This window comes from Zootoca vivipara, chromosome 1 (assembly GCF_963506605.1).
Source record: "Zootoca vivipara chromosome 1, rZooViv1.1, whole genome shotgun sequence".
NCBI classification, from domain to species: Eukaryota; Metazoa; Chordata; class Lepidosauria; order Squamata; family Lacertidae; genus Zootoca; species Zootoca vivipara.
In genome coordinates, this window is record NC_083276.1 from 112495011 (window position 1) to 112519753 (window position 24743).

The following is a 24743-nucleotide window of genomic DNA, read 5'->3' on the forward strand; positions in this document are numbered from 1 at the left end:
CAGCTATGTGATTTTCAAAAGACATGTGAAGGCAGCCCTGTTCAGGGAAGTTTTTAGTGTGCGATATTGTATTGGTTTTTTTATTTTCTATTTTTTGTTAGGAGCCATCCACAGTGGCTGAAGCGACCCAATCAGATGGGCGGCATTATAGCCATAGCTGCCAAGTTATCCCTTTTTAAAAGGGATTTTCCATTATGCTGAATAGGCTTCCTCGCAAGAAAAGGGAAAACTTGGCAGCTATGATTATAGCGAAAAGTCACATTTTTTGCAGGGGTCAGGAGGGGGTAACAGATTTGTTGTGCAAGAGCTCCAGATCAACTTCAGTTGCACAACCTGAATGACTGGACATGGCTTGTGTGTCTCTTGTAATGTGAAGGAATGTTCATACATGACACACACACACACACACACACACACACACACACACACACACACCTGTCACCTGAGGTGGTTCAGTCCATTATAACCAGCTCGGGGTTCTAATATCTCATTTTGCTGCATGTATAAACCAGGATTAATGTGCAAGCTCAATTCTTCTCTCATATGCCTATGTAAGGATCTATTCACATAACTCTCCCAGCCCAGCCAGAAGACTCCAGTGTCTGAAAACCAATGAAAAGAATGAGTTCAAAACACTTGTAGGCAAAATAAATATTTTATTGGCATAACAGCCCCTTTTAATATGAAAGCCCTTATGTCCATTCCAAATGCACTTTGACAGACTTTTCTCACACAATATAGTTATGGTTTTACTAGTTTTGATTATGTATTCAACACAATCTTGATTTTATTAGTCGAAGACATATTTAAAAAACAAAAACAAAAAACAAAACCAGAGAAACATAAGGAATCCCAGTGGCAATAATCTAGACATTATTAAAGCATGACTGTCTAGCATCCCATTGACAAAAAAAAACATGTAAAAGAAACCAAAACCACCGCCAACATACAATTTCATCTGTTCTGATACATGCCATTTTCCCTGGGCCGTAGTAAAATTTCAGTAAAAGGGGAACAATTCCTTCCGATTCCCCCATAACAACAGCATTATCCACTTACAAAAACCCTCTAGTGTTTTATAGGCTTGTTTTATTAAAAGGAGAAAAAGGCCGCCTCCTGATACCGTTGAGAAGTTATCAATATATATTAAAGATTTTTAAAACAATACAAAGCACACCCCCAATAAGAAAGATTAAAGAAGCAGACTTTTTTATTTATTTTTAAAAGGTGTCTACTGCTCAAAGATAAGGTTCTCAGTGTAAGCGTTTTTAGTAGTTTTACATAAGTTCATTTAGCTCTCTAAACTTTTTGCAAACAGCTTCTCCCAAGAGTTACAGCATTTTTTAAAAAAACACCACCACCACCACCACCACAGGTTCCTCTCCTCTTTTGACGTGGCACTTGGTAACAGCAGAGAAAATAGTTACTATAATTGTTTCAAGCTCTCAGAGTGAATCAGTTATTGCACAGTTAAATACCTCACAGAGGTCAGTGGTTTTTTATTTTTACATATATATAAAATAACGACGACAATCCTAGGCTATTTATAACTGGGGTAGATCGAGGAAGTCTTCAAGTTTTACGAGGAACACCTCTACACAGAAATAATAATAATAATAATAATAATAATAATAATAATAATAATAATAGCAAGACACTATGCACAAATGAACCGTAGGAATGTACAAATAAATATTAAGGCTTGGAAGATGGTTCATGGGCAGTAGTAAGATGTAGAGGGTCCCAGTCATAGCAGAGGGAGCTGAAGTGGAACATTAAGCAGCACACAACTGCAGACTGTATACAGTAGCCTTCACTTCTGTCCTCCTGAGTGCAGGCAGACACGTCCCATCTAGCCTTCCAAAAGGCGAATTCCACAGTGTCCCTGGATCACATGCCAACCTGTTGTTATTTGGGGGAGGGGGGGGAAGAAGAGTTACTGTATGATTGTCATTTCAAATCAAAAACAAATATATTTATTCGGTGAAAGCAGCAACACGCATCTCAACACCTGGGACTCACAACTTGCAGACTTAACCCATAGAATAAGAGAACAAAAAGAACATATGTTTAAAGAAGATTGGAAAACCTTTATTGAATATATGGGAAATAATTGTGCACAGCTGAAAACGCAGGCAGCATGAAGATAAATTCAACAGTGTAAATAAGTTTTGATTGGTGCAATAATGGAATACTGTAAAATATGCAGAGATTTGTGATACCGTAAAATGAACCATAGAAAGAGAAGATGGGAAGTCATTGGTATTTTAAGGATGTAAAATGAGTATTTGAAATTGTAAAACAGAAAATTTAAGAAAAATTATATATATTATATATAACACAGGCATCTCAACACCCCAGGGCTAATGGTTTGGAATCCAACCATTGTTGCTAGAGTCAACTTTAAGAAAGTGGACGTAGTAGTGCAATTCTGTAATATTTAGCCCCTAATCTTAATAGCATTTTCTTCTGATGTAATTTGCATGGTCTTTCTCCACCTTCCCGCTAGCACTTATTGGCATGCAGCAACACTGAAATATTTACCTGTAGTACCGAATCACGGTTGCGTTTCTTGCTTAGCATTAGCAGATCTGCTAGGGGAAGAGACAGCTGCTAACAGTCCACTCACAATTTCCCGTCTGATTTCACCGACAATAGATTCTTTGATCTGAAAAGAAGACATTCCGGGTTTGCCTACATTTGCCATACTTCCACTATATTTGTAGCTCACTGAAGCCTAAGCACAACTGCATAGGTTGGGACAATCCCATTCATTCTTTCCATGGCGGTTTTCCAGGATCATATCTGCAACACCATACATTTGAAGCATATGGCTTTCCCCCAACTTATCCTGGGAACTGTAGTTTAAGGATGCTGGGTACTGTAGCTCTGTGAGGGGGTAAACTCCAGTTCCCAGGTTTATTAGTGTGGAGCCATGTGATTTATTAAATGTATGGAGTGGAGGTGTCTTAAGTTCTGTACTGTGTTTTTAATCCTACAAGAATATTGTTGGGGGTCAATACTGAAGGAGGGGGGGGTCAATACTGAGAAACAGACCCATGAGTTCATGGTGAATAACAACCTAGGAGCCAAAGATGAGGAATAAATTGGCAGATACCTAAGCCAGGATGACCACTGTTGTCCAAAAACTCAGCCCTAACAGAAATCCTTTTTATAGTTCTTCCTGTCTATGAGGATCCAATGGGCAGCAGGGGTGTGGTTGGAGAATAAGCCAGTCTAGTGCTTATTTAATGCCCAGGAAATTGCTCCAAACTGCAGCCCTGGTGGCTGACTGCAAGGAGCAGTGCTGTGCAGAGAAAACCACTTCCGTGTCTCGCGGAGGTGGCGTTGTGGGCAGGGACCGACCCAACCTTCGCGAGAGGCTGTGTGCTCAGCCCTCTCGCGAGATAGGGTTCCCACCTCCGTCACACCCGGATGGCCAATAGGGCCAGCCGGGAGGCGGAGCCTTGCCCGCGTTTAAATCAGGGCGGAGGCGGGAACCCTGCCTCTCTTTTCCCCGGTAGCCAGAGCAATCGGATCACCCACCCACCCGCCCCTTTAGGTTAGGCAGTCAGGCAGGCTAGGCCGACGCTGCTATGGACTTTGTTGGTCGCCTTGGTTGGCTGGGGGGCCGGGTAGGACTTTTTCCACTTGGATTAGCCAAACTGGTTTTTTCGCCTACCTCATAGCATGTCGTCACAACTTGGTTTGGCGGTTAGGCATTGGAAATTTTGCATAAATAATGTATGGGGGGCAGATCACGTCATCCTCTGCCCGAAATTGGAGATTTAATCCCGTTAAAGGGGTTCCGGGGGCGGTAGCTTTGTCCTGGGCCTACGGAGGTCAGGGCCTTAGAGCACCCCCCAACGGTGGCCACAGGAGGTGTCTCGGTAGATATATATCACCGGGCTCCTTTCTGGTGGTTAATTTCTCCCGGACTGTAACACACGGGTTGCAGTCGGATATAGTCGGTTAGGGTCCAATGCCTAAGCCAATACCGCTCAACATCCTTAACCAATAAAGTTGTGGCCTTTTCACCCACTTTAAACTTAACTTCCGGTGTCTTGTCTCTTATTTCGGGTTGGGGAGGGACATTGCCACACAACCAAGGGTTCTCCATTCCAGTGCTGGTGGGATTGCCACTTAAGGGACGGATGCTATTCACCCAAGAATACAAAGCCTATAAATAAATTTGGTGCATTCCGAAATGAAGTGACAAAGGCTTCCCAAATTAGTGGAGCTAATGGATGAGAAAGCAAGAGAAAGGATCCATCTGTGTGGAAAGGAACAGGCAACTTGTGTTCTATTCCTGGCTTTGCTACAGCCAGGCTTCCTGTGTGACCTTGGGCAGGAAGCTGTCTCCGCATCCAAGTTTCCTCGCTGCAGCGAGGGATGTTTGCAAAGAGCCCAACTTTGCATCTAGAAAGTGGCACACAAGAAAGAATACCAATGGACCTGCAATCGGTCTGATTTATTTTATTTTATTTTTTTAAAAGTTTTACAGCTAAGTGTAAGACCTGCCACTCTTTCTAGAGAAACTTCTTCAAAATAGAGGGTGATGTCCAATGATTTCAATGGGTCTATGCTGAGAATGATTAATGCTGGCTATCACCCAAAGGTGCCTTGAAATGCTCACATTACTTTTCCCTCCCCAAGGCACTATTGTGACTTTGCAAAAGTGCACCGGTGTCTTGCAAAGGTAAAATGGAAAGTATTAAGAAGCCGACTATTCAAATCAAGTATTCCTGAAACAATTTGATTCAAGATACCATTCCCCAATAAGCAGATTTCTTTTAAGTAGAGAACACTAGCTCCATTCTTACTTTATTTTATATTTTTGCATTTTTTATATCCCATAAATAAGAAAGCAATCAGCGTTTTCTTCGAAGCAAGAGAGAACAAAGTTAAGTATCTTGGCATTTTTGGAGTTTTCTTCTGTGGGAGGATAGAGAAAAGGATAGCGGGTTCCTTTTCATTCCAGTTAAAAGATGCAGGTCAAAAGCTCACACACATTACAGTCTATTCTGGCATGCTCTGGAACACTGAATACTGTTTATGCTGTTTTCTCCTACAAGCCAAGATAATTCATGTATACAGAGGGAGAGGAATTGTTCAGAATGCCATGAGTTTAACATTTGTGAAGAAATATCAAGAATGCATATTAATGAATTTCCCTGCAATGGATTCATTCTGCTTTGAGAAGCAAACAATGCAAGGCAGATACTTTTGGTATTTATGAGATGCAAACAGATATACCAAACAATGTGGGTGCCAGCATTAAACAAACCCACTCTGTAACATACACACAATGTGTGATTTGGCAAACTTCTGTGTTTAAGGGACTAGCGACACAATGGGACTTACCCGTACTTCTGAGCAAACATGAGCAGAATAGAATAACCTTCATGGCATTAGTCCTTAGACCATAGCAGCACCAGGCTTTCTCCAAAGCCCAGCACTGAATATGAGACTCTCAGGGAAAGATCACATCCTCTGTATGGAGGTCTCAGTTCAACCCCTGGCATCTCTTTGATAGTGTTGGGAAAGATCTGAACGAAGGCTGGGCCAAAAGAAGAAAGCAAGCTTTCCAGCTAGCCACAAACAGCAACTTGATGGCTTCCCTCAAAGGATCTTGGGAACTATAGTTTGTTAAGGGTGCCAAGAGTTGTTAGGAGATCCCTATTACCCTCACAGAGCTACAATTTCCCATTTCCTGTGAAGAAGGATTGACCATTAAACTAACCTGGGGATTGGAGCTCTCTAAGGTCTATCGGGTCTTCTTAACCACATTAAGAAGAAAACATTGAGATAAAATGCTCCTGTCAAAAAAATTCTAGCCAGCCTGCTGCTCACCTCTCGTATGACTTGCTGCAGTTCATCATTTTCCACACTTCTGTGAATTTCTTCAACCGCAGGCACAAGAGGGATCTTTTCAAGTTTCTGCTCCACCTCCGATCTGGACGTTGTGTGTCCCTCAGAGCTTTCAGGAGGCTGCCCTGTTCCTGCTCTTGCCGGCGGAGAGGGCATCAAGGCCACACACGCCCGGTAGATTTTTTTGCTTTGGGGCTTGGCCTTCCCCATCATCTCAGATGAGTGTGCGCTGTCTTTTCTGCTGGCTTGGCTGGAACATACTGAAGAGGAGTCAGAATGTCCGTGATCAAAGGCACATTCTGAGCCGTCGGCTGGCGGAATCTCCATTCCAAGTTCTCCCAGACCCAACCTTAGCTCAGACTTCAGAAATGACTGCTCTCGAATGAGTTCAGAGACCTACGGAATTACGGGAGGCGGGGAAGGAAGACAAGACAATTGCTTTACTCACTGTCTTGTGAGACAGGCAAAACCCCAAATGTATGCTGGAACAGGAGCACAAAAATTACACCTCATCCTTGGGCTACAAACCATGCCTTCAACCCCATTGGAACACACTGCGTCTCAGAATAGCCAAAGGCCTAGCATGAATTTGACAGCATCCCCAATATCTCATACGTTCTGTACATACATTTATTCCATTCCATTCATGTATCACTGCCAATGAAACATCTCAACATGACTGGAAAATACCACTGCCTTCACCTCCAGCCTTTGAGTTGGTTACTTACCGGCTCCATCACATTCAGTGAAGAAGGGCATGACAAGTTATCAGTACTTCTGCTCCCATACATGCCCTGGAAGAAAAAGGAAACACAGAAATTAGGGGTTGTTGATGTTTTCGGGAGCTCTCAAAACTGCTTCGTGGCCTGTGCCACACAGCCAACTTTCTGAGGAAACAATGACCCAGAGAGCCTTTTATGCTACCTCTGGATTTATGATTCCAGGACATAGTATGGAAGAAAAATCGTTAAAGAGCTGTAAGAGTTTAGAGGTGATGGACACTCTTAGTCAGGACTCAGAGACAACCAAATGAAATAAGTGGACTTAAGTAGCTTAAGTTCATCAATTTCAGTTGATCTATTTGACACAACTTAGTTGGTTCTTAGTCCCCCCCCCCCCAAAAAAAACACCCATGTTTCCTTTCCCTCCTCAGACCCATCCCTGGGTCTTCTAAACCTTTGGAATCTCCAAAGAAAAGCAACCTGAATCTGCAGAGGTCACCATTTGGTTATCGGTAAACCTGTAGTCAATTGCGCTATTCTGTCCAGAACTTCTCAGACTCAAAAATGGGGGGAAAGGGACAGAGTTTGGATATGCTACATGCTCTTTAATTTAGTTTCTTCTGACCCCTCATTCAAACGTAATAGCTGCAGAGGGCCTTCTCGGTAGTGGCACCTGCCCTGTGGAACGCCCTCAAGGCAATAAGCAACTATTTTACTTTTAGAAGACAACTGAAGGCGGCCCTGTTTAGGGAAGTTTTTAATGTTTGATGCTGTACTGTTTTTAATATTCAGTTGGAAGCCGCCTAGAGTGGCTGGGGAAACCCAGCCAGACGGGCGGGGTATAAATAATAAATTATAATTATTCATATGATTAAATTCTTGTTCTCCATTCACATGTAACAGAAAGCTGCAGTCAGCTGTGGCTTCCTGGTTTCTCTCCTTGCTGACACGAAGGGAGGAGTGAAGGAGATGTAACAGCTCAGAAATACCCTAGCTTATTATTAATCCAGGATTGGACGACTGTCAATATAAGCCTCTATCATTTTCTCTCTCAGGTTTGTTCATATGAAGAATGCTGGAGAGATCAAGGGGCTGGAAGGTTGATCTGGATCATTGGTGGATTGTTGAACTGGATCATTAATGACATCTGGGCTACACCACCCTAAAATGCATGGGGAAATGCTTCCAGAGCAAGTTGTGAGCCTAAGGGAGAACACCGGCCATATTTTATGCCTGTTGGTATTGACAGAGCAACACAACCCCCAACCTCCTCTTGGCCTACAAATCCAAGCCCAGTTGCCCGTCTCTTAGTTTTTAACAATAAAGGAGTACAAATACCCACAGGACAGACTCAACCATTCTGCTGAATGTGCATGTCCTCACCATTCTAAGGCTGTAGGCTACAGGCCATCAAACGGGGCTTCCCTCTTGCCAATGACTTGAAAATTTGCTTAGCATGTCTAATATGGAATCCCATTAGCCTCTGGAACATGGATCCACATGAAAAAAACACTCCGCCCCAAAACAAAAACGCTTAGTGTGGCTGTTCTAATGCTTGGTGCATAGCTGCCAAGTCTCCTGTTTTTCACGGGAAACCCCTGGATTTTAATCCGTTTCCCGCTGTTATCCCGAATAGAAAAAAATCCCGGAAATCCTCTGGATTTCCTACCTGCCAGGGAGGCTCCATTTCGGGTGCTGCTCTGCCCATGTCTGGGCACCGGAAATTGGGCAGAGCGGCACCAGAAGTTGCTTCCGGTGCCGCTCTGCCCATACCTGGGCACTGGAAATCGGGCAGCGCCGGCACTGGAAGTTGCTTCTACACATGTCCAGACATGCATAGAAGCGACATCCGTTGCCGTGCCGCTGCTGATCCCACATTTTTCAGTGGGAGACTTGGCAGCTATGGCTTGGTGGCATAACCAAGTTCTGGGTGTTGGGGGAGTAACTCACCCCATATCTACCCAGTGCTTCTACATCCCTTGCAGAGCTATATATCTGCACAGACGGACTGTGACAAAAGACATACCATGAGTGTTTGTTGCCTGTAAGGTGAAGACACATGAATATTCCTAAGCTGCTCTTCAAGAGCAAGAAGGCGCTCTTCTAACTGCATTTCTAATTCCTGAAGTTCCATGCGGACAGATTTCCTCAGGGTCTGGAGCTGATCAGCTTCGTATCTAAATCAGAAGCAAACAAAATGGAAAGGGGAATATACAATCCTCTTGGCAGAGCACAAATAGGCATATCATCCAAAGCAGCGGAGGGACTGATAACGTATCAGTCCAGTGTTATGCAGATATGTGCACTTTCACATGAAGATATATAGCAACCAAGAAAAGGGAAGAGAGGAAAGAGGGAAAGAAGGAATGTGTACATTCCACAGGAGTACATGGGGCTTTGCTTTTGGTTTTGCAAACTAATGAGGAAAATCCACTGGAGATGAAATTAGTAAAAAAACAACAACTAATCCCTTAGGGCGGGGAACAAGACTTCCAGAGCTTAACTAGTATGTATTTAGCAAATCTGTAAATTAAATGCTATATATAGGCTTGGATGTGGTCCAGGTATTTATTGGGAGCAGCGTATTATATAAGCAAGGGAGAGAGCTGGTCATGCAGATGCCGTAATACATGGATGGGAGAGTGAAGCAACCCTTTCCTTACAGAATCTACAGTGAAAACGAAATGGGATTTCAGTGGAACTAGGCTGGCTTGAAGGGCTACCATGCATGTAGCAGACATCAGACAAGAAACTCATGAGCAGAGCCTTAGGCTAGACCTGGGAAGACACACACTCAAATCTTCACTCACTCATGACTGACCTTGAGCTCAGTCCCTATTTCTCAAGCAAACCTTTACCACAAGCATATTGAAAGACTAAGATGGGGGTGGGGTAAAGGAACACAGGGCACATTTATCTCTTTAGGAGGATGACAGATACATATACATATATAAATGAGTATCTTCAGAAACAAATAGTTCTACGGAACCTCATCACAAGGTGGCTCTAAGAGTGACCGGTATTATCCGGAGGGAAATCCTGAGTATTAGCCAGTGTGGTGAAGTGGTTTGAGTGTTGGACTAAGATAAAAGAAAAGAAAAGGTAAAGGTCTCCTGGACGGTTAAGTCCAATCAAAGGTGACTATGGGGTTGTGGCGCTCATCTCACTTTCAGGCTGAGGGAGCCGGCGTTTGTCTGCAGACAGCTTTCCGAGTCATGTGGCCAGCATGACTGAACCACTTCTGGCACTTCAGGACACTGTGACAGAAGCCAGAGTGCACAGAAACACCATTTACCTTCCCTCCACAGTGGTACCTATTTATCTGCTTGCACTGGCATGCTTTCGAACTGCTAGGTTGGCAAAAGCCGGGAAAGAGCAACGGGAGCTCAGCCCATCATGCGGATTTGAACTGCCGACCTTCTGATCGGCAAGCCCAGGAGGCTCAGAGGTTTAGACCACAGCGCCACCTGCATCCCATAGTGTGGACTAGGACCTGAGAAACCAAGGTCTAAATCCCCACTCAGTCATTAAGTTCACTGGGTGATCTTGGGCCAGCCACAGGGTCGCAGTCTTAACCTATTGTTTCACAGGGTTGTTGCGAGGACAAAAATGGAAGGGTTGAGAAGCATGCCACCTTGAACTCCTTGAGGGGTAAATAAAATGAAAGGCCATCCCTTTCAAAACAGCTAAATGTCCTAAGGAATAGGACCCTTGAAGTTACGGTAATACCCAAACGTCAAAAAGGATCTTACCAAGAGGGCAGAGATCAGAGCAAAAAGGACAGAAGGTTGGTCTTGACAGGCGCACTCTGAAGTGAGAAGTGAGAAGAGGCGGCAGAACAGAAAGACCGGCACGGAGAAAATTGCAGCAGTGTAACTGTGAGTGATGATCAGAAGCAAAGTGGCAGAGTCAGAATGCAAAAGGCCAGCTCTAAATGAGCAGAAGAGGAAGGAGGAGAAGGCGTGTGCATTAGGATTAACTGAAGGCTGCGCACCTAGAAGAAAAACAGTGCTTTTGAGAAAGAAATAGAACAGATGCAAGTGGTTTTAGTAGAAATATAAAAGGAACCTGCATGTGAGCACAGATATAGTAAACAAGTTGCTTAGGTGAGAAGACCCCCACCCCACCCCACTCACCTCTCTTCCTCTGTCATGTGCTGATAAACAGTGGTTTGCTGGCGCAACATGGACAATTCTAAATCCATCATTTGCGTTCTAAACAGGTTTAGGTTCCTTCTCACGGCTTGAAGATCTTGGAATGTATTCTAGACAGATACAGACAAAGAAGTATGTATGTTCAGAACTCTGTGCAAAACAAGAGCTCTGCTAGATCAGACTAAAGGCCCCTCCAATCCGGAATCCTGTCTTCCCAGTAGCCAAGCAGATGGCAACGACAGTGATGATTAACTTGTATACTGCTTATGTCAAAATGCCTTCTATGCAGTTTACAACTAGAGTTCCCCAACTATAAAGACCAATGCATAATTAAAAGAGGCAGAAACCATTCCGCCGGGGCGTTATAACAGCCTCAAAAATTAAAATATGCTATAAAACAAAGGAGACGCCTATGCGAAGTCTACAAACAGGACATGAGCTCTCTTCTCACTTGCAGTTCCCAGAAACTGATATTCAGAGACATACCACCCTCTTGACACTGGAGGGAATACAGAACCACTATGGCTGGTAGCTATGGAATTCCATGACCCCAATCTGCCAATGGATTGTCTTCATAGAGACAAGCAGTCTGAACAATGGAGACACACCATCACAACTAGGAGAGCTTTTGCAGCCCTTTACTTAATCTTTCCGAAGAGCAATGATATTTCTCAGTCCCTTAACATTTTCCTTCTGAGGAAACAGATATTTTCCAGCGAAACGAGTCACTTAGCCGGCACCTCGTCAAGGTTTACTTTATTTAGAGGTTATTTTGAGGTATTTATTTCTTTTCCAAATCAAAGTTTTGTTGGGAACATTTAAATCTATTATTTTTCTTTGAGGAATTATTAGTTGAGTTTTTTTCACCTTACCAATACAGTGGTGCCTAGCTTAACGAATGCCCTGCTTAACGAAATTTCCGCTTAACGAAAGAATTTTCCGAGCGGAGGTTACCTCACTAGACGAATGTGTTTTACGAAAAATTCGTCTAGCGAATCGCGGTTTCCCATAGGAATGCATTGAAATTCAATTAATGCATTCCTATGGGCAAAAAAAAAAATCCAAAAAAATCAATGCATTCCTATGGGATTCGCTAGATGAATTTTTCGCTATAAGAAAAGACCCGTGGAACGAATTAATTTCGTCTAGCGAGGCACCACTGTACCTCGTTTCAGGGATATATCACGGCATAGTTTTGTCATAGCTGCCAAGTTATCCCTTTTTTAAAGGGATTTTCCCTTATGCTGAATAGGCTTCCTCGCGAGAAAAGTGAAAACTTGGCAGCTATGAGTTTTGTTTTACGCTGGTTATATATTTCCGTGATTGTCTTTTTTGCCATATTGGTAAGAGCCAGCCATCTCAGCACCACACCTACAGCATCCCCATGACCTCCCTGTCCTTTGCCCTTGAAAACCACCCAGAGGGAGGGAGGGAGAGGGCTGGCTATGTGGAGTAGAGAACTGCAACATCTATTTCTTCGTCCCTATCTTCTAAAGATGGGAGGGGGAAACCCGGATGAAAGGACATTCCCATTTTAAACGTATATATAGGTGCAATTTTATCTGAAACACAGAACATGGATGAAGAGAGAGAGAAAAAAATGCCATTTACTTCATAGAGAGGTAGAATAGAAGATCTCTGAGTACTGTAAGGGGCTGTCGTGAGGTCAGGACTTCTCATCATAGCGTTCTAGAAAGGGAAGGGAAGAGATCAAAACAAACATGCATTTTAAAAACTTGGTGCATGAAACCAATAAGCAATAACATGTCAGTACAACAGTCATGAACACAATGTAAGAACAAAGGCAAGAGAAAACCTCCATGTTGGACTCAGCATGGCCAACCATGAAACATAATGGGAGCTGCCGTGCAACAACATTCAATGGGCATGTTGGCTATGCCAATATACTGTATTTTTCTGTGTACAGGATGCTGGTTTTTGCTTTAAAAATGTAGTAAAAAATTGGGGGTTCTTACAAATGGAGGTGAATGCAAAGTGTTCAGTCTCAGGCTCTGGGGTAGGGTGGTGGCAGACGGGAGGGGGGAGCTTGCAACCACCAAAAGAAAGGGCTCAGCAACTGTCAGGGGATTGGTGCAGCTACTCTCGAGTAAAGACGCTCCAGTCTGCTCTGTCTTTAAGAGCTTTGTTGTGCATCCTATTTACAGTGCAGAGACATCAGAAAACATGATTGCCTAGTCTGATTCAGAACCCGGCAATGGTGCTTGTCTGTTTTTGCGCCAGCATAATAGTCTGGGAACCCCAAAACGCAGCCCCCTTGCCCTATGTCTGGGTGCATGACCCAACGTAGGTGCCGGAAGGGGCTGCATGCCTTCTCCCGTCCTTTGGCTGGAGCATTGCAGAGGCTCCGACACCTCGCTGTGCTGTCCTTCCTCCTCTGGCCAGCTGGGTCAGTGCCGAGGCTCTGATACGTCTTGGAGCCCCCTCTCCACTCCGTTCCATTCCTCATTCCTTCCCCCTGACCCGCTGCTTGCGCTGTCACTGGGCAAAGTGCTGGTCAGGATGACTGGGGGAGGGTCCCTGTGGGGAGTCCCCCTGACAACAACCTTTCATGCTATTGCACCAAAAAAAGCCCAACAAATTTTGATTTTTACCTCTTGAAATACCGGTATGGCAACCCTAACTCTGGGGGACTTCTGCAAGAGCTCAACAACTTCGGCCAACTCCCCTGACCGCCACTGATGCTTAAATATATGGTACTAAATATACCAGCACTTTGAATATTTAAGAAAATAAGATGTACTGTTTTATGTTTTAAATATTGATTTCTTATTTTGGCGGTTGTCTTATACATGGGGGGCATCTTATACATGGAAAAATACAGTAGGTCGTTTGCATTTGCCCTGTTTGTTTTTCTATAACAACTTCGTGAGTAAATGGGCTGGCACTTCAAGCAAGCCCAAACTTTGGTTCTCATCTTCGACTCTGGGCCCAAGCCCTCACCCCTAAATGACAGCCACAAAATGTGTTACAGCCAATGTTTCTGGCAGTGATACCCCTGCCACCCCTCCACATCACAGATATGGAAACACTGAAGCCCCAAACAATATCTAAAATCTGAGACTGGTCAGATTTATTGCACCTCTTCAATTCTGCTGGGTGTGCATATTCAAACAAGCAAAGCCCCAGAACCCTTGCAAGGTGGTATAGTCCTACAGATGGTGGTATCCTGCGTGCCATCTGAATTAGCTCTGTGCACCTGTGTGAAGAGCAAATTCCAACTAAGAAGAGGAATGGATTTAGATTCAAAAATCCAATTTGGCAGTGAAATTTCTGGGTAAGAAGCCAATTTGTGCAAGGCAAAACTTCCCACCTGCGATTTTTGTCCTTCCCACAAAGGACTAAGAGCAGCCCATAGGAGACCATCTACTCTGTGAAATAGACCGAGACCAAATGCCTTCTTCAAGGCCACTTAGTGAGCTTCACAACTGAGCAGGGATTTGAAACACAGGTCAATGCAGTCTAAGTCCAACGCTGTAGCCCCTGCACAAACTGGCTCATAATATTCCAGTTAAGATACAAGCACCAAATCAAAACTGTGCTATGGTGATAATGATATGTGCTGCACGACAGACAAAGGAGTTTTTTTCTCAGACTTATAGCATCTTAGAAGTCAGTGTGCAAGTAGCAAGGCTTCAGACAGCATTATCCACACAAACCCAAATATGTCAGACACACAGAGGCAATAACGCCAAACTCCTAAAGGATGGGGAAATGTAGCAAGTCCAGTGTAGGTCTAGGAGTTTTATTAACTATGGACATCATGGGAAAGTATGCATTTTACAAAATGGAATGAGTAAAGCTGTGTCAGATCCCTGGGAAACTCCTGACTAGAAAAGCAACTATGTTCATCCAGTACTTTCATATGATAAAATGAGGCTTCCGGTTGTGAAAGCCTCTTCAAAAAAAAAAAGGTGAACTTCCCCCAGCTCCAGAACGGAGTTTATTGCATCTGGCAAGCATTTTAGAACACAACAGGGCTGTTAAGTACCAAGTGGGGGGAAATCTTGGGATTCATTCTAGGAGGAGGTTGCGAAACGGAAGTTGCTTAATGAAAATTTATTGCAGAGCATTAAAATAGTCAGAGCTTCCAAATTAGCTGTTTTGCACATGAAACACGTGGCTGAAAAATTTAAGCCGCCTATCCCATGTCTCTCAAGCTTCATGAAGACTCTGTAGAAATATGTATGCCGTTCAAATCTTGTTGTGTTTTATTCTGATTTGTGTGTGTGAACAGGGCTTTGCTTTTATGCATACTACTCATTTCACACTTGCCTAAACCAGGCTGGCCCTCAATATAAAGACATCTGGGAAATGGGAGACAGCTCAGAGTCACAATCCTGCTCAAGGACTCTTTAGATGAGAGGAGGAGAATGTCTGTGAACCCTCCAGACATTCCTTTGTTATAACTCCCATAAACCCTAGCAAGCATGGCCAATTATCAGGGACAATGGGAGTTGGGATGCAACATTTCCACACAGCTGTACACAGCATGCATTAGACAGTTAGTGGAGAGCAAACTTGGCCTTCTGCAAAGTTTACCTCCCATTACTTATCTTGCCTTTGAGGGGACCCTGTCAAACTCCTGACCTGAGCAATGCCAACATTCCCCAGGGCACAGAATACCAATGGCTTACACTTCATCAGATGCACTGGAGTATAGAACTAACAAAACAGAAATATCTTTTCAAGCCTCAATATAACAACAACAACAACAACATCAACATCAACATCAACAACAACGTCTTTAAAATGTTTGCATATAAACGATCCCGAGTAGGAAGAAATCTACTGTAATTCATGCTTCACAGAACTGAGTTTTTGTACGTCAGCTTTGCCATGACTGTATGAAAGGCAACGTGGCCCAAACTTAGACCTGGGGAGTCAAATCCCAACTTAGTCATGGACTCAATGGAATGTTTGAGCAGCAGCATCCAATGTGGTGCCTTCTAGATGTGGTGGACTACAACTTCTATCAGCATGGTCAGTGGTCATGGATGATGGAAATTGCAATCCATAACACCTAGAGGGCACCCTGTTGGCAAAACCAGTCTTTGACAAGCTTTTCCCTTTGTCAGCAAAATAAATTACATGTGGAAACACTACGTGCCACGGGGAATCCTAAATTTAAATAAACCACCATACAATGGTTGTGCATGCCGTCTTTTTTTAAAGCAACCAAATATGTATCCTCCAAACAGACAGACAGACAAACAAACAAACAAACAAACCAACAGACACACACAGAGAGAGAGAGACAGGGGGGGTATACAGACTGCAACAATGAGCTAGCTTACCTGTGAAAGGTTTTGCAAAGAGTTCCTGATGTCGTGCAAGACTCTCCTCAGCTGCATTTCAACCGTGGAGGGCGAATGCATGGCATGAGCTTGGCGCCGGTGCCCGGCATGCCTCAGCGAGTAAGGGCAGCTGAACGGAGAAGGCAAACCACTGCAAGACGACCCAGGGGTGCTTGGGATGCTGTGCGTACTAAATGTTCTCATATGCGCGCATAAGGGCATGTCTGGATAATCAAACTGAAGAGAATGAAGCGAGCACGACGACTGAGACATATGAGCCGGGAGATGCAAAGGGCAGCTCTGTATTCTGCTCCGACATGGTTCGTCCGCCGCCTTGTTCAATGCAGGCTGGGAAGCTTCTTTCCTAAGGGATGATGGTGCAATGAAAAGCGTGGATTTGCACCTGGGGGGACTGTGGTCTTTCTCCTCAGGGGGTTTCTCTTCCGTGTGCTCCTCCTCCTGTTCAGGGGTGTCATACTTGTAAGTAAAAGATGGGGGGCTACAAAATGTCTGTTTTCCCGGAGTGAGCTGGACATTTACGGAGGAGACGACTTTCACCGGGTTTAGTAGTGCGGATGGGAGAGACTGGGAGCGCCTCAATGGATAGTCCAACTCAGAGATCCGATGCCTCTGCTTGAAAAGAAAGTCTTTCGACTTGAGCAGCGAACGACCGGCTCTGGAATCAGATGATCCACTTATCCTCCTCTGGGCTCTTTGCAAAGCAACGCTCACCCGGTCGGTGGACGAAGGAGATGAACTGCTGCTTTCTATAGAGGACATCGATTTAAGAATGTGGTGCGTTTTATACTGAGGAAATTCGTACTCGCTGCTTTTATCCGCGTCGCTCTCTTCACTGCCTTCCTCCAGCACTTCAGACTCTTCCTCCTGTGCCAGAGAATCTTCATCTTTTCTAATATATCCTCCTTGCCCAAGCTCTGTATCTCCTCCGGTCTCAGCCTGCCCAGTTTCGCATTCTAGAACTTTCCGACTTTCTCTGGCGTCGCTTCCAGAAACCGCCTCCCTCTTCCGCTGCTCCACTTCTGTGCGGAGGAATTTCTCCTCATCAAGCTCATTAAAATAGGACTGCTCATCTATTGGCGTTTTGAGTTCTTCACTGTAAGATGTCACCGTTGTCTCGCTGTCACAGCTGTCAGCGCTGCTTCCCATAGCCTGCAATGACTCGTGTCCCTGTCAGGAACACAATGAGAACAGGGTGGTGAAGAGACAACGAAAATACCAAAACATTTGTACCTTTATGCAAATAACTTTAAAAAAATAAAATAAAAAGCAAAACGAGTCTAGGCCGAGGGCCTTCTCGGTAGTGGCACCCGCCCTGTGGAACGCCCTCCCACCAGATGTCAAAGAGAAAAACAACTACAGTACCAGACTTTTAGAAGACATCTGAAGGCAGCCCTGTTTAGGGAAGCTTTCAATGTTTAACAGACCATTGTATTTTAATATTTTGTTGGAAGCTGCCCAGAGTGGCTGAGGAAACCCAGCCAGATGGGCGGGGTATAAATAATAAATTATTAGTATTATTATTACGTAAGATAGCCGGATTGGAGGAATAAGCGGTCATGAGAAAATAAAGCAAGGCTGGCCAGTAGGTCAGATCTTTAATCCACTGAATTCGCTAATATACAACACAATGAGGTCCAGTGTGGTGTAGTGGTCACAGTGTCAGATAAGGATAGATGAAACCCAGGTTAAAATCTGCACCTAGCTATGAAGCTCCCTGCTGAGTGAGCTTGGGGCCAGCCGGCTTAACCTACCTCAGAAGGTTGTTGTGCAGATTAAAATGGGGAGGGAACTTGTTCAGACTGTGCCAGGAATCTACCCAGCATTCATGGGAAAACGTGGCATGATCTCAAATGAAACTTTAACAGATGGCATGACAAAAGTCTGTAATTTTATCAAGACAAGTTATTTGTTGTTTACTGTTGTGGCAATTGTTTTCTCAAAATTTATCTTCTGTACCATGAAAATAAATAAAAAAGGTATTTTTAAAAAAATGGGGAGGAAAAGAGAATCATGTTTGCTGCCCTGAGCTCACTGGAGAAAAGGCAGGATATAAACATGGATAATAATAATAATAATAATAATAATAATAATAATAATAATAATACAGTGGTGCCTCGCAAGACGAAAGTAATTTGTTCCGTGAGTCGCTTTGTCTTGCGATAATTTCGTCTTGCGAAGCGCGGTTTGCCGTTGGCAAAAACAACCAAACAAACAAAAACCGCCGAAAAACTTCGTCTTGCAAAGCATGGCCATAGAAAACTTCGTCTTGCGAAGCGCCGAAAACATCACAAGGTGCGCGTTGCGCAAGGCATTCGTCTTGCGAGGTACCACTGTAATTTATTATTTATACCCCGCCCATCTGGCTGGGTTTCCCCCGCCACTCTGGGCGGCTTCCAACACACATCAAAATACATTAAAATATCACAGACTAAAAACTTCCCTAAACAGGGCTGCCTTTAGGTATTTTCTAAATGTCAGGTAGTTGTTTATCTCTCTGCCTCTTAAAAAAGAAGGAGGAAAATACCAAACATTATTCTACTCCTTAAAGAAAAATCTGCTTAACAGCAGAGGGCACTAATTTATAATAATTTGAGGTAAGTCGTCTTTGGCAATTCAATCTGGACCCTTTTCCATTTCTTACAGAGAAGCTTGTTGCTCAAGCCAGCAGAAAGGGCTTTTAAAAACTTCATGGCACAAGCAAAGCTTGCTTTGCTCAAGCTAACATTACAAGTTTCCTGCCTTTCAATGCCTTCATTCACACATGCAGAATGTTACTCATGACATTACAGCATTTTATTGCTTGCGAATATAGTCATATATCTACAACATACCATATTTTTGCCCAGATCAACACCAACTACTATTTGGGGGGGGGGGGACTTCTACATCGATGTGATTTTATCCTGCAAGGCAGATGAGCTCTAACACTTATTTTCTAAGCAGTTCAAAGCCTAAAACATGGACTTTTAGTTTATCTTAGGGCTGATTCAATTTCTTGATGCACGCAACAAGGACCAAAATATACCTTTGGAACAAGGACTGAAGTATACATTTGCAGCGATTCATAGAAAGTTTTATGCTCAGTAAAATAAGTACATCTACATATAACCAGTGTAGCATCAGGCTAAAAATAATTTTTAAAATGTAGTCAAAAAGAAACCAATAGATTTGTGTAGGGATTTACACAAAATTGTGTAAATGGTGAAATAGGGTTGCCATGTGCCCTCCTTTTCAGGAGTAAAAATTATGTCTGGGTGGATTTTTTTAATTTGCCAAAATGTCTCTGGCTCTTCTTTTTGGATGAAACATAGACATAACTGGTGGCCGAAGACTGGATTTCCTCTTCTCTTCTCCTGTTCCCCTCAGCAATATATCACAGCTTCTATAGCCTACATATAGTACGGGTATTGAAAATGAGAGTCGTCATAGCGTCTTCTTTTTTGCTCTTCAAAATACGGCAACTGTACAAGCAGCATAGCATTGCTAGCAGTGCTATTTTTCTAGAAAAGGAGGTGCCATAACTCAGCATGAATACCTCCCTTGTTCTCTTTGGAATGGCAATGGCGCCCACCTGAGAGGAGCCGGAACTGAGTTCGGCCGAGTTTCGGCTGAAAGAAAAGCCCTGGTTTGTGGCAATAAAATGAGGAAAGCTTCATGGCTGTAACATTATTGTTACTCAGTCACCAAGAGCCAATAAAAAACTAGGCATGACTTTGTATATCTCACCCCCCAAAAAACATGTACGCATTGGGTTTTTTTGGTAAAAAAATAAGGTTTGTACCTGCAACTGATTCAGCAAGAAGCAGTCTGTGGAAGAATCCTCGGCAAAACCACTGCTGTCAGAATGCTGACTTGCCGACCGTAGGAGCTGGTCTGCGAAAGCGAGAGAAACCAAGAGGTTCAAACAAACTTGTCTACAGCAGATCTTGTGAACCGACACAGACACAAATCTGCATTTAGCTACAAAGAGCAGAACTGCGATGTTTGGCCTGTTCCATCCCAAAGGTTGTGATTTGAAACCGTTTCCCCAAATCACACTGCCAGAACTAGAACCCCCAAAAAGTTGTGAAATTTCTACCGGTAGTATGAGAGGAGCCATCTTTCATGTTAATTCCAGGATAGGGATTGTACAGTTTAGGTAGACACTAATAACCCTCTGGGCTCTCCCCCCCCCCACTTCCTTCCTGGAAAAGCAGTAACTCTCTAGTTATAGCTTGTAGAGACTTAGAAAATTCTGATCCATGCACAGGTCTACACTATTTGTGACCCATGAAACCAACAAAGTCAACCAGTCACATAGGGTCTCCCATCAGCAATTCAACCAATATTTGCTGTCTGGGATGCAGAAGCAGGGACTCCCAAACATTGGGCAGGTGCAATATACGTGGCTGGAGGCTCCTTTCACCTTGGTACCGTACAACCCAAGTGGTGCTGACCTGGTCTAGTAGGAAGAGCTTGCAGATTTCTGTTGATTTATTCCCATTGGCTTCAGTGTGTCTTGCTCTGTTTAAACAGGCCGACTAAAGCCATTTGCAGAGCTCTGTGCCAGGTCAAGTGTTTAGGTAGGCTTTTAATGTTTAATAGATTATTTTATTTCATTTTTCTGTTGGAAGCTGCCCAGAGTGGCTGGGGAAACCCAGCCAGATGGGCGGGGTAGAAATAAATTATTATTATTATTATTATTATTATTGTTATTATTATATTTCAAAACTGGACACATCATGAAATTGAATTCAGCAGACAAATAAATAAAGCAGTCCAAATATACTGCTAAAATGACAAATTAAACTTCCCCACGAGTGACTCCAACCATTAAGAACATTATCTATGCAACCCCTGCTGGGCTCCATGTTCTTAAATCATTCTGGTGTATAATATGATGTTGAGATTGGCTTTTGTATTTAGTTCCTCGTACTTTTCCTCCCAATGGGAGCATGGGACAACTAAACACGATACAAGATATCACAATCATAACAAGCAATAAAATACTGTTTAAAAACACATACATCAAATCCTGCAAAACAAAACAGCAAAAACAGTCAGCAAAACTAGGGTTGCCATATTCCCAAAAGTGAAAATCCCCCAAAAGTAAAAGTTCTGGGGCTTTGGGGGTATTTTCAAAGGTTTTTTTTTTTTAAAAAAAAATCGCCCTACTTGCCATACATCTGAATTTTCCCAGACATTTTGCTGATACAGCAAAAATCCTCCGGGCGCCATTTTTGCCACCCGATTCCCAGATGTGTCCAGGAAAACCCAGACGTATGGCAGCGCTAGCAAAACTACTGGTCTGTAGACAGACAACCCAGACTGAAATTCCTCTTGCAAAACTAAGGAAAACTTTCATTGTTTTCAAAACTGCTGGACTTGTGCCACACACTAAATTCAGTGCAGGCTGCCATGCTCCCAACTATCTCTTAGCTTACATGGAGTTTCAGCCATCAAGGAGGCAGTATGCCGAGTACCAATACCTGCTTAGTGCAGATTGGCATTTAACATGCAAGTGGCCAATTACATCTGGCTGCAGCGGAGCACATCCAGAAATCCAAGGAAGCTCAGCATCCTTCATTGGGAAAGTGCTGTAGCATCTGCTTTGCATGCAAAAAAAAAAAAAGGTTTAACTCCTGGCATCTCCAGGTAAGGCTGGTAAAGACTCCTGCCCAAACCCTGGAGAGCCATTGAGAGTTAGTATAGACCAGGCAGCCCCAAACTGCGGCCCTCCAGATGTTTTGGCCTACAACTCCCATGATCCCTAGCTAACAGGACCAGCAGTTGGGGAAGATGGGAATTGTAGTCCAAAACATCTGGAGGGCCGAAGTTTGGGGATGCCTGGTATAGACCAATGTTTCTCAGACTTGAGTCTCCAGCTGTTGTTGAACTACAACTCCCATCACCCCTAACTAGCAGGGCCAGTGGTCAGGGGTGGTGGGAGTTGTAGTCCAACAACATCCAAGTTTGAGAAACGCTGGTATAGATAACAATGAGCTAGATGGATGGTCTGACTTGATATAGGGAAGCCTCCTATGTTCAGTTGCTGGCAATGGTCACATATAACTGTGTCAATGGATGTCGCTGGATTTAGTAGGTGTCCTGCGCAGGGCAGACCTTTAAACAGTTCACAAAGTTCTGTTATAAATAAAATAAGCCACAAAGAGGCATTTTACAACACAGTTCTCAGGATTTTATGGGAAATTAAAGTGCACAGCTAGAGTAAACATTTTGGCAGGATCCAACTGGAACGCCTCTTTTCCCCTCCCCACCTAAATCGCTTTAAGAAACTGTATAATTTATAAGGAATGGTTGAAAAACGGAGCAATGCAGTTTCTTAAAAGGTTGACGAAAGGTTTTTAAAGGTTTCGCGGAGCTGACAGTCAGTGCATTTCTTACAAAGTTGCACATGAAAGAAATAATAATAATTAATCCATCAGGAGTTTTCAAGAGTCTCACAGAGCAGATTAAGTCAAGAAAGCCTTTTAACATTTGAAGCGGGTTCAGCTTGCTGCTCATGAGTGTTAATAATTTGATGACATCACACAAATGTCATTCAGAGCAGCGGCTACTTTTAGGGGCAAGGTTTCCAACTGAATCGGCTCTCCTGTTAGAAGGTGATTACGCCTGCAAGGTGATTATGTCAGCGACTGAACTTGGGAACTCAACTCACAAAAGATATGCCTTATCGCCGAGCTAAGGCTCCTCCACAATAGGGCAAGGGTGACCAAAGTATTTGGTGGTGTTTATTTTTTATTTTTTAAAATGGTTATTTGCAGATATAACAAAAAGAAAGGGAGGGAGGAGACATTTAAAATATTTTTTCCACCAACCGCAATTTAAACATATAGATTAATATAAGCAGTCTATATGTCTGAATAGGTATCTAAATGAGATTAATTATTATAAGCCCTGTGCTCAAATGTAGAAAGGGCAGTGAAATCGAGTAGTAGATGTTGGCCAAAGTAGTCATTGCAAGTTTTTAATTAGGCTGGCCTTTGTGAACCACCAAATAATTTTTTAAAAAGCATGAAATGAGATTGAATCCTGACAAGACAGAAGTACTGTTTGTGGGGGACAGGAGGCGGGCGGGTGTGGAGGACTCCCTGGTCCTGAATGGGGTAACTGTGCCCCTGAAAGACCAGGTGCACAGCCTGGGAGTCATTTTAGACTCACAGTTGTCCATGGAGGCACAGGTCAACTCTGTGTCCAGGGCAGCTGTTTATCAGCTCCAGCTGGTACGCAGGCTGAGTCCCTACCTGCCCACTGACTGTCTCTCCAGAGTGGTGCATACTCTAGTTACCTCTCGCTTGGACTACTGCAATGCGCTCTATGTGGGGCTACCTTTGAAGGTGACCCAGAAACTACAACTAATCCAGAATGCGGCAGCTAGACTGGTGACTGGGAGCGGCCGCCGAGACCACATAAATCCGGTCCTGAAAGACCTACATTGGCTCCCAGTATGTTTCCGAGCACAATTCAAAGTGTTGGTGTTGACCTTTAAAGCCCTAAACGGCCTCGGTCCGGTATACCTGAAGGAGCGTCTCCACCCCCATCGTTCTGCCCGGACACTGAGGTCCAGCTCCGAGGGCCTTCTGGCGGTTCCCTCGCTACGAGAAGCCAAGTTACAGGGAACCAGGCAGAGGGCCTTCTCGGTAGTGCACCCACCCTGTGGAATGCCCTCCCACTAGAGGTCAAAGAGAACAACAATTACCAGACCTTTAGAAGGCATCTCAAGGCAGCCCTGTTTAGGGAAGCTTTTAATGTCTGATGGATTTCTGTATTTTAGTGTTTTGTTGGAAGCCGCCCAGAGTGGCTGGAGGAACCCGGCCAGATGGGCGGGGTATAAATAATAAATTATTATTATTATTATTATTATTATTATTATTATTATTATTAAGAGTGAGATTTATACCTGCTTTATACCTGAAGGCCCAGTGTGAGCAATGTTCAGAAACAAATAGTCAAAACATTTTCAAAAGAGAGAGAGATGCTCTTATTGCCATTATTAAAGGGCACACGAACTCACTCACTTCAACACACTTCAACTCAATTCAACAAGTTCACATCAGCAAATTCCCCTTTGTAATAGTTCTTATCATACATTCCTATCCACTAAACAAACTGGCTTGAACCTGTTATGCCTTAGACAATTTTACATTCTGTAGACACAGATCTAACCCTGAAACCAGAAAAACAGGAGCGAGTTAACGGCAGAGCAGCATCCTACTTGACCCTTAACTTGGTTAGCGCTGGAGGAGCATTTGCAATTTGTTTCATCCCCCGAGGAAACCCTTGGCCTCCAGGTGTTGATGGAATCCAGAATCCATCATCCCTAATTGCTAGCTGAGGCTGATGGGAGCTGGAGGGCCAGAGGTCCCTCATCTTTGTATGTAAGGCTTTGGGCAAGTTGGCTCTTCCCCACTACTCAACTAAAGAGAGCTATATAACGTTAACAATCATATAGACACTGTCTTCCAAAACACCTCAGGGAAGCAGAGGGGAACAGCTGGTGGACTCAGGAGAAAAGAGTGGTGGGTTGCTACTGCTGCACCCCCAGTATCTGCTGGTTAGCTGGGTCAACTCTGATGGCACCCTAGATATCTTCTAGGCCAGGCATCCCCAAACTGCGGCCCTCCAGATGTTCTGGCCTACAACTCCCATGATCCCTAGCT

The 24743-nt window shown here is 43.8% G+C and overlaps 1 protein-coding gene across 4 annotated transcripts in view; it reads right to left on the minus strand.

Moving 5' to 3' along the window:
• Nucleotides 1–421: 421 nt before the first annotated feature.
• Nucleotides 422–24743, minus strand: part of ITPRID2 (ITPR interacting domain containing 2) — a 73749-nt gene continuing 49427 nt past the window's right edge. For all 4 annotated transcript variants that reach the window (XM_035133656.2, XM_035133666.2, XM_035133674.2 and 1 more), the window contains 9 exons: nucleotides 19865–19956; nucleotides 16063–17250; nucleotides 12359–12436; nucleotides 10730–10857; nucleotides 8620–8770; nucleotides 6600–6665; nucleotides 5854–6267; nucleotides 2545–2668; nucleotides 422–1902 (listed from right to left, as the gene is read on the minus strand). In XM_035133656.2, coding sequence (XP_034989547.2) covers nucleotides 2558–2668; nucleotides 5854–6267; nucleotides 6600–6665; nucleotides 8620–8770; nucleotides 10730–10857; nucleotides 12359–12436; nucleotides 16063–17250; nucleotides 19865–19956 — 2228 coding nt within the window. In that variant the 3' untranslated portion in view covers nucleotides 422–1902; nucleotides 2545–2557. The remainder of the gene's footprint in view (nucleotides 1903–2544; nucleotides 2669–5853; nucleotides 6268–6599; nucleotides 6666–8619; nucleotides 8771–10729; nucleotides 10858–12358; nucleotides 12437–16062; nucleotides 17251–19864; nucleotides 19957–24743) is intronic.